We start from the raw sequence: 10,908 nt of genomic DNA, 5'->3' as shown, positions 1-10,908 counted from the left end.
ATCAAACAAATGCTGAAGTGGGTTCAGATGATGGGAGAATGAAAGGAAGGAGAATTGTACTGAAGAAAAATAGTCCTCAGCAAAGGTCCGAGGATGTCTGTTCGGCAGCAGCTTTATCCTTAGATATTTTAGGGCACTTTCCTGTCCGACACCTCCACGGTACTTATCAACAACAACGAGATTTCTTGGAACGTCATCCTAAGTGATAGACAAAGCCTTCTGTCCTCGGCATCAATCAGCTGAGGAGGTATTTACCCTCAGCCCACCCTCTCAAGCCGTTATGGTCAAGTTAACCTCTATTTACTAATACAGTATTTTCTAATAAAGACTCCCTTTCCTCGAATAACCCTTGTCCTCAGTTTGGGTAACAGACTCGTAATACGAACAAATGATGAGCTCTCGGTCCCAATATCCCTACAGGCCAAATATAGAAATATATATAAAACTAGTTTTATAGAAGAGAGAGAATATATATATATATATATATATACTCGGCCGACCTTCTCAAGCCGTTATGGTTAAAGTTAACCTCTATTTACTAATACAGTATTTTCTAATAAAGACTCCCTTTCCTCCGACAACCCTTGTCCTCGGTTTGGGCCACAGACTCGTAACACGAACAAATGATGAGCTCTCGGTCCCAATATCCCTACAGGCCAAATATAGAAAACTATTTTTATAGAAGAGAGAAAATATATATATATATATATTTTTTTTTATAAAAGAAAATATATCTTTAGTAACCATATTTGTTAAAACTTTTAATAGGAACGTGTGGTTGTTTAGTACTTTCAATAGACGTTTGGAATTCAAATTTTCTTACATTCATTATAATTTATAACTATCAAACTGAAAAAAAATAAATAAAAACCTTAAGATCATTTGTTAGTGAACTATTTTAATAAAAATTTTATAAGAAAAGAAAAAAATTATTAATATTTTGATCATTTTTTCTATTTTTCATAAAAATAATTTTAATTTTTTTTAAAAATTGTTTATTAACAATTGCCTTGTGGTCACCGGTTATGGACCAATTATAAAAAATAAATGAAGTTGTTGGAGGCATGGAGAATTCCGGCTGCTTTAACAACAACAGTTTTTCGCCTCAACAAGTGGTGATGTTGGCTAAAACAGAGGAAGCCAGAAGTACCCAAAAAACCAAAATACAGAAACAGAGAGAATCATGGCAGAGGAAGGAAAAGCAGATGAGCAATTATTTCAGCTCCTCTCCAATCTCCTCCTCCAGGTTTCATTTTTCCCATTCTCTCTTTCGTTTTCACATCATAATAGGATTTTGTAATGAGCTAAAAATTCAATCCTTTTACTTTCGTTTGCTATGGCGGTTGATTTTGATGCTTAGCTTATTAACGGGAATTAGAGTGAATAATCATCGAGGTATGCCTTGATAAGCTTCTGGTTACCGCTTTCTCTCAAAATTATGATCTGGGTATTTACGATCTCGGCAAAGTTTGTAAATTTCTGCATTGGATTTGGTGATCTTTAAGTCAAATTTCACTTGTTGAAGCATATTTTTCCTAATAAATTGGGGAAAGTTTGTAATATGTTGCCATTGTAATCTCCCCTCCCCCTTAAATTTTCATTGTAATAGATTTGTTACTATTTCTTTCTTGTCTTGTGTGGTCTTTTGGAAATAATTTTCAGCATATGAATAGGTTAATAAGAATGAATTTGGCATAATCACGCTCTTGTCTACACTCTTGTCTACACTATTGTGCAATAATTTTGTCTACACTATGCTATCTAGACACTAAAATGCACCGGGGTGGCTAATCATGGATACAATAATCTTTGTTACTTTGTGTTAGTACTTCTTTAATAGGAAAGAAGACATCAAAGGTTCTTCATCTAATTGATTGAGATTCAAAATTGATCACACGTCAAGAGTTAGGAATTCCAAATCTACTAGGATGGAAATAATCTTTTTTTTGTTGTTGGGGGAATGCCCACCAATTTGTAGAGTTCAAGCACTTGACATATTTGGCAAAGGAGTGACATTTGACATGTGTCTTAAGCCATTTCAGAGTTGCCTATCACCAGATAAAAATGCTAGGTGGTAGGGAAATTGGAGTCAGTCTAAAATTAGTAAGGATAGTTAGGAATTGGCCCTGACAACGTGTCATAGTTCTTGAGATGGCTGCAATAGCCCATGCTATTTATAAAATCTGTATATGCATGTTAAACAATTCATGGCACATCTCATATGACAATAGTATACAAGATAAGGCTTGCTTTATTGGCCATATACCTGCAATTTCCACTTATTAATCATGCAGTTACTGTCTTTGCACCACACGATGTCTATTAATCTAAACCTGATGCAGTTGCCAAGTAATATGATTTCCTGGTTCATGAAAGTATCAATGTTGCTAATGTTAAGGGTACATATTTAATGTTGTGAGTTGAAAAAAAGGTTTGATGTTAATAAAAGACAAATCTTTTCTTACGAAGGCTACTTCTAATGATACTGCTACATGAAATTTTTTAATGAACTTTTATGTAATTTTGAATTTTCAATACAAGATATGGATGGCCAGAAGCTTTTGGGGTGTAATGTGTGGGATATTCTGTGTACTTGCTCTCATTTCTTTCATTGACATGAATTTCAAACTGAAAGTTCATTGAGAGTCATAGATTGGAAGGAAAATTTTATGATACATCAGTCCTCTGACTTTTTCTACAGCGACTTGTTACTCATGGTTTTCCCTGTTGATATCTGTTGGTATACGATTGTCATCAAATTCATTTATTACATAATAGCAAAGTTTACATATCATTGGCACAAGAAAAAGGGAGATTAATGAGATTTTGGGTTTTGATAACAAGACAATGATCATGTTACTAGGTGCACATCACAAATTTTATTGAAAAAAGAGGGTATATTACCAGTTACCACACAATTACTGACTAATAATATATCTTTGCAAGGAATTACTCTTTTGCTGTTTCTCTTAGATGTACAATGTTTTCCAATAGGGTTTTCTCAGTTACTTGTATTGTGCAGGTCGAAGCATTGACCAATCAAGAAGAAGTTGAACTGCGTTCAAAAATTGAAGCCCTTGGTTTAGAAGTTACAAAAGTTCCTTCAAAATCTGCACAGCATCTTGATGAGGTAATTTTGACTTCCTTTTACATCCATTTCCCAATGTTCATGTTTCTCTTGTACTCCAAGTGTGCTATATCAAGGAAAATAAATTTCATCTTATCATCTTTTATTCATTGCACTTTTTAATCCTTGTTTATATAGCTGGAAATAGCCAAGGAGTTGGATAAATTATCCACAAAGTTGGATGATGTAGATGAGATGATATCATCAGCATTGGCTGAAGACCCAAAGGTGCAGTCACTCTTGAGTGGTACTGCTGATGTATGGATGCCAGTTATCACTGCTACTGCTGAGGAGCGTCTTAATTTTTCTGCACCAACCGGAGATGATTGCTCTGAAGTCGGAGGGAAAACTTCCAATTAATTCCTTAAATCTAGTACTTATTTATATGATTCTCAATTTTGATTTTCATGTTTGCCTTCTCTTCCTAATGAATGAATTGTCTTTACTTTTTTTCTTTTTCTCTTTTTTTTTCATTAATGAATTATTGGTACTAGCAGGAGATGGTTACTACAACAATCGACCCCTTTTCATTATTTACTGCACATTTATCAAAGCCTTGTCTTTTCTTTTTGAAAATAGCTATCAGAATTATCCTTCATAATTCTGCACAAGATTATTGGAGATGTTGATAATTCTGGTGCTAAGATTGACTATGCTGGAAGATACATTTCAAGGTTGATTTGCTTATTCATAGAGGTCTACTATTAGAGTTAGCAATAACTCCCATCATTGGAACTACTTATTTGGTTTGTTAACAGCCACAGATAGATTCTATGGATCTCCCCCAGGCCTCTTACTTTTGTTTTGTTGGTCCCTAACTTTCGCCCATGAGCGATCTTGATCTTTGAAGTTTAAAGTGATTGCATTTAGTCCCTAAAATTTAAAGTCCTCACTTTTAGTTTGTACAAAACTTAAAGTGGTCAATTTTAGTCTCTAATAAACTTAAAGTGATCTCTAAGTCCCTATAGATGTATCAGTTATTAGTTTAACCATGTCATCTAAGGAACCAAAGGTGATCACTTTAAACTTTAGGGACTAAAATTATTGATGGCCTATACTTGAAGGACTAATAATGCATTTAAGCCTACTTTTGGCTTCTATTTTATGTCATTTGCAATGCAGAGTTCCTCACCCTCCTCATTTGCACAAGTTGACTGGCCTAACATGGGGATGCACAAATGCAAACAGACCTTAAGCTAGCTCTAAATGCAATCGGGCAAGATCCAATGAATGTTCGTTGGTTTGTTATTTTATTTTATTTTATTATTTATTTATTTTTCTGGGGATTTAAATCAAATTATTTGATGCGTCTAGTCCAGTGTATTATATCTTTCTCTTACATAAAATGGGGATTTTACATGTAGATCCTGAATATTCTCGGAGCTCATGATAATTTATGTAGCAGGAAGAAGTTAGTCGTTACTAATGGACGCCAACTGCGTCTGGAATAATGTTAGTGAACGTCAAATTGTCATTGTTGAATATTACATTTACATGATCACTTACTTTTAAGCTAAGTTATGATTTAGAGGTCTTTTTAATTTTTTTTTTCCTATCTTCATTTACATGATCACTTACTTTTAAGTTAAGTTATGATTTAGAGGTCTTTTTAATTTTTATTTTTCCTAGAAGATATAAGTTTACAGATATGATAGTTTATTACACATCTCATACTACTATGTATTCTATTAAGGTTAGACGTTTATACTACCATGTCCTTAGATTAGCCTAGCAAATTTTTGTCTAATCTTCTTTAGTAATTGGTCAATAAACCTAGAAGAATCTTGGTTAGGAATCTTAGGATGTAGGATCAGGGCATTGGAGCACAAACTACCCAAACAAGTCTACTTCCTACTAAGCAGAACTGCCAATCTTGCTACAGAATTTTGTGGAGAATCAAGAAAATAGAATTAAAAGAAATATTAACTACCAAATTCTTATGACACCAATGAACTTTCAAATTCCACCTCCCATTAAAATGTGAAGTTTGTGCATACTTCTGCATTCGAACAATGTTACTGATTTATGAGAGAGGGAAAAAAAAAAACTTATGTATGGTAATCCTTTCCAATACACAGCCCCATTAATCACTTCACAAAATTTTACTACATTGTTATAAGTTCCAGAAGTTTTGCAATAACATATGACATCATGAAAATAAAAAAGGACCAAGATCTAATGCTTATGCACGTTAAAGAATTACAACTGGAATTGATTTATGAAAAACTCAGGCAAGGGATAAATTTTTTCTACAACAGGTTCCAAAATGAAAATTACGTGCTAGTCTATTTCCATGTAATATCTAGACTCTTAAAGCATTACCATAAGCTCTTCTAAAAAAATAAATAAATAAATAAAATAAGAGCAATTTTGACACACTAAAAGCATACTTTATTATATTACCACATTATTTTACAATATCTCATTCATCACATGTTTTATTCTTTCAATTCTATACATTAAAATAATATTTACAACACATTAAAATAATATATTAACTCCTCCCCATCATCATCAACAACAATTAATTAGGCAGGAAGAGGAATGTAGGATATTATATATCCTAATTAATTAAGATGAACTCCAATCTGAATTATAAATCCATTCAAGCTTTCAACAGGAATTTGCAACTATAGTCCTACTTTGATGGTGGCACCTTAACAATTATGCCAATCAGCCACAAGATAATGGATCCGACAATCCAAGATACAAGCAAAAAGACTAAGAAACCAGCCAAAACGGTAAGGAATGGAGGTCTCTGGGGAGCATCACTCGTCTTAATCCCACTTGATTTCTCTTTGTTGGAATCTCCTGAAGGAATAGAGTTTGATGCAGATGCAACAACCAACCTTTGCCTTTTTTGCAATCTTGCAGTGTTCTTGAACCTGAATGAAAGAAATTAATATTTAGAATACAATGCAGTAAAATTTTACCAGCAACTTTATGAGTATTACACACCATAATTGAACTTCATTCATGTATAAGAAAACATGGCAATTGCAAATTACTCAATCCTTCTGCCATTGATAAGGCAAAAACAAGAGAGATATCTGTAAACTATTGTACTAAAAAAAATGCAGAAAACAGTAAATTCAACAGAGCGCCTAAAGGTCCAAAACTATTGAACTTATGCAAGAAGCCTAAAACTAGAAAACCATCAAATGTACTAAAATCATCTCTTGTGCATATTTATTTAGAGAACCATGAAGGTACTAAACAGTGCAACAGGTTTTGGAGAATAAAAGAAGCTGTAATTATAAAAAGTTGGAAATTTATTCAGATCCATGAGCTGCACAAAGAATTCTATGATTAATTCAGCAGCTGCCAGAAAATTATAATGGACATTAATCATGCAATACAAAGAATCCCTGGATACTGTTGAAATTGTGAAAATGATGGTGGACAGTGCTACTATTAATATTATTTTCTGCACTACACAATATGCATTGATAGGATTTATGTGTATCAATAACCCTGCTTTTTGATCAGTAAATAGGATCAGACCCACATTGTCTGGTCAAAGTCAAAGATAACCAGAAACTGGCATCCAACCAAGACAATTCTCACAAACTTTAATTTCTATACCAATTAGGGATAACAAAAACAGCTGAGACAAGACATCTCATGTCAGGTAATGTGCATCAGTCTGTGCCTAAAACTTGGAAAAAAACTTATGGTCCGTTTGGATTGAGTGAGAGGGAAGAGGAGTAGAGTAGAGTAGAGTTAGCCCAAAATTAATCTATTTTCAGACAGCTCTACTCTACTTCCGTCTACTCAGCCCTTCCTCTCCCCTCAATCCAAACGGGCTATTAGGTAGTCTTGCAGCTACGTAAGAAACTAAGAATTGCCCCTAAAACTCACATAAATTCAATAGATATCCACTAATTTTCAAGTAGATTTTTTGGTTGATAAAAAATTTGTTACACAATCAAAATAAAAACGATGAGATGAGATGAGATCCTCCCTCATTTAAACTTCCAATTCCCCACAATTTTCAACCAGATGTGAGACACATGCCAAATATTTGATTTCATGTGGTTTACATGGGCTTTTTTCTTAAGACCAGTGGATTTTTAAAATGCCACATCTCTTACATTTTGATTAAAATTGAAGGAAATTGGAGGCTTTAAATGGGAGGGGATGCTTTCCCAAAAATGATAAGACTTGTCAATCAATACTTCTCTGTCAATTTGACAAGAGTAAGAACATCCAAGAAAATTTATAATTGAGACTAATAAGCACAATTTTTTTATACAACTTTTAAGTATCATACCAAATAAGAAAAAAAAAACTCAAGACTAAATTACATAAGCTGCTTCACTGGTTGCCTAAAGCAAGTAAGTGTAAATAATGACATCGACATAAATGGGGACGATAGAAAGCATAATAACATAATAAATTAAATGATGCAATGTCATCAATTTTTCAAATGACAAGATTCATACAAGCCTACATTCACAGGCCAAATCTCTCTCTCTCTCTCTCAAACAAAGGCATTTAATGGGCATAACCAGTGATTTTGTAAAGAAAATACCAATATATTTTCTTTAATTTTGTGGTAACAAAACCAACTCAACAAGAACAATTCAGCGAATACATTGAGGCAAATGAAACAAGGCAGCTGCTTGATTGATGGGTTTGAGCAGAAATAGATAAAGGAGGCAACTTTAGAAAAAAAAAACAGTACAGATTGGAAGTACCTGAAACAAGATGGGATTGGAGAGACTTTAGAAGCAAATTGTTTAAGATTAAGGACAGCAGTGGTGGATATTTGAGCTCTTCCACTTGGACTACGAAACCCTAGGCGGGATGAAGAAGCAGAGAGTGATGCCATTTCTTTCCAATCTTTGTTTTGTGAAACTCAATGAATGTTATATCCGACAAATGTCTCCCAATCGAATATACTGTTGTGTTGGATCATGGAGGTTATGCCACGTGGGCTTTTCCCAGTATAAAATATGTATTCGCACTCAATTGAGTTGACATGTAGTGGGTTGGATAAAATATTTTTCAAACTGATTTATTTATAAGTTAATTGAATGAAACCCTAGGAGGGATGCAGAAAGAAACAGAAGCAGAGAGTAATGCCATTTCTTTCAATCAAATGTCTCTATGCCTTTTCGGCTTTTCCCAATCGAATATACTTGTGTTGGATGTTATGCCACGTGGGCTTTTCCAATATAAAAAATATAAGTTAGGCCTCATCATCATGCACCAAACTTGGAAAATGATTTAACTGTTTTAACACACTCACCTAAGTGTATGAATTTTTTTTTTTTTTGGTATTTAAAGTTTATTTTAGAGGGAATATTTACGTAACAAAAAGACTAAGAAACCAGCCAAAACGGTAAGGAATGGAGGTCTCTGGGGAGCATCACTCGTCTTAATCCCACTTGATTTCTCTTTGTTGGAATCTCCTGAAGGAATAGAGTTTGATGCAGATGCAACAACCAACCTTTGCCTTTTTTGCAATCTTGCAGTGTTCTTGAACCTGAATGAAAGAAATTAATATTTAGAATACAATGCAGTAAAATTTTACCAGCAACTTTATGAGTATTACACACCATAATTGAACTTCATTCATGTATAAGAAAACATGGCAATTGCAAATTACTCAATCCTTCTGCCATTGATAAGGCAAAAACAAGAGAGATATCTGTAAACTATTGTACTAAAAAAAATGCAGAAAACAGTAAATTCAACAGAGCGCCTAAAGGTCCAAAACTATTGAACTTATGCAAGAAGCCTAAAACTAGAAAACCATCAAATGTACTAAAATCATCTCTTGTGCATATTTATTTAGAGAACCATGAAGGTACTAAACAGTGCAACAGGTTTTGGAGAATAAAAGAAGCTGTAATTATAAAAAGTTGGAAATTTATTCAGATCCATGAGCTGCACAAAGAATTCTATGATTAATTCAGCAGCTGCCAGAAAATTATAATGGACATTAATCATGCAATACAAAGAATCCCTGGATACTGTTGAAATTGTGAAAATGATGGTGGACAGTGCTACTATTAATATTATTTTCTGCACTACACAATATGCATTGATAGGATTTATGTGTATCAATAACCCTGCTTTTTGATCAGTAAATAGGATCAGACCCACATTGTCTGGTCAAAGTCAAAGATAACCAAAAACTGGCATCCAACCAAGACAATTCTCAGAAACTTTAATTTCTATACCAATTAAGGATAACAAAAACAGCTAAGACAAGACATCTCACGTCAGGTCATGTGCATCAGTATGTGCCTAAAACTTGGAAAAAACTTATGGTCCGTTTGAATTGAGGGAGAGGGAAGGGGAGTAGAGTAGAGTAGAGTTGGCCCAAAATTAATCTATTTTCAAACAACTCTACTCTACTTCCCTCTACTCCCCCTTCCTCTCCCCTCAATCCAATCGGGTTATTAGGTAGTCTTGCAACACTACTTCAGGCTATGTAAGAAACTAAGAATTGCCCCTAAAACTCACATAAATTCAATAGATATCCACTAATTTTCAAGTAGATTTTTTGGTTGATAAAAAATTTGTTACACAATCAAAATAAAAACGATGAGACGAGATGAGATCCTCCCTCATTTAAACTTCCAATTCCCCACAATTTTCAATGTGAGACACATGCCAATTATTTGATTTCATGTGGTTTACATGAGCTTTTTTCTTAAGACCTATGGATTTTTAAAATGCCACATCTCTTACATTTTTATTAAAATTGAAGGAAATTGGAGGCTTTAAATGGGAGGGGATGCTTTCCCAAAAATGATAAGACTTGTCAATCAATACTTCTCTGTCAATTTGACAAGAGTAAGAACATCAAGGAAAATTTATAATCGAGACTAAGCACAATTTTTTATACAACTTTTAAGTATCATACCAAATAAGAAAAAAACAACTCAAGACTAAAAATTACATAAGCTGCTTCACTGGTTGCCTAAAGCAAGCAAGTGTAAATAATGACATCGACATAAATGGGGACGATAGAAAGCATAATAACAAAATAAATTAAATGATGCAATGTCATCAATTTTTCAAATGACAAGATTCATACAAGCCTACATTCACAGGCCAAATCTCACTCTCAAACAAAGGCATTTAATGGGCATAACCAGTGATTTTGTAAAGAAAATACCACTATATTTTATTTAATTTTGTGGTAACAAACCAACTCAACAAGAACAATTCAGCGAATACATTGAGGCAAACGGAACAAGGCAGGAGGCAGCTGCTTGATTGATGGGTTTGAGCAGAAATAAACAAAGGAGGCAACTTTAGAAAAAATACAGTACAGATTGGAAGTACCTGAAACAAGATGGGATTGGAGAGACTTTAGAAGCAAATTGCTTAAGATTAAGGACATCAGTGGTGGATATTTGAGCTCTTCCACTTCCACTTGGACTACGAAACCCTAGGAGGGAAGCAGAAGCAGATGCAGAGAGTGATGCCATTCCTTTCAATCTTTGTTTTGTGAAACTCAGTGAATGTTTACATCCGGCAAATGTCTCTATGCCTTTTCCCAATCGAATATATTGTTGTGTTGGATCACGGATGTTATGCCACGTGGGCTTTTCCCAATATAAAAAATATATGTTAGGCCTCATCATCATCATCATGCATCAAACTTGGAAAATGCTTTTAGGCCGCGAGTTCACATTACTCCTAATGTTTAGATTACTGGGAATACGATGCTTGTAATTTGGATGATTAGAAATATAACTATTTCCATATTTGGGTTAATTGAGAATTTAATAAGATTTTCAAGAATGTGAGATTATAAT

At 33.9% G+C, this 10,908-nt stretch overlaps 1 protein-coding gene and 1 long non-coding RNA gene across 2 annotated transcripts; one reads left to right on the top strand and one right to left on the bottom strand.

The window, feature by feature from the left end:
- Positions 1-1,049: 1,049 nt before the first annotated feature.
- On the top strand, positions 1,050-3,703 carry LOC112006587 (uncharacterized). The gene is made up of 3 exons (XM_024038876.2): positions 1,050-1,246; positions 3,023-3,130; positions 3,266-3,703. Exons 1-3 carry the CDS (start codon positions 1,184-1,186, stop codon positions 3,485-3,487), a joined length of 393 nt encoding a protein of 130 aa, XP_023894644.1. The 5' UTR covers positions 1,050-1,183; the 3' UTR covers positions 3,488-3,703.
- A 1,952-nt stretch (positions 3,704-5,655) lies between these two features.
- LOC112006578 (uncharacterized) lies at positions 5,656-8,225 on the bottom strand. The gene is made up of 2 exons (XR_010628786.1): positions 7,828-8,225; positions 5,656-6,012 (listed from the first exon to the last, which is right to left on the bottom strand). It is a non-coding gene; the product is annotated as an uncharacterized LOC112006578 (long non-coding RNA).
- Between the last annotated feature and the right edge of the window lie 2,683 nt (positions 8,226-10,908).

Source organism: Quercus suber, unplaced genomic scaffold (genome assembly GCF_002906115.3).
Source record: "Quercus suber isolate HL8 unplaced genomic scaffold, Cork oak 2.0 scaffold_67, whole genome shotgun sequence".
In the NCBI taxonomy this organism is placed as follows: domain Eukaryota; kingdom Viridiplantae; phylum Streptophyta; class Magnoliopsida; order Fagales; family Fagaceae; genus Quercus; species Quercus suber.
Note: the sequence above shows the minus strand (reverse complement) of the source record. Positions and strands in the feature narration are given on the sequence as shown.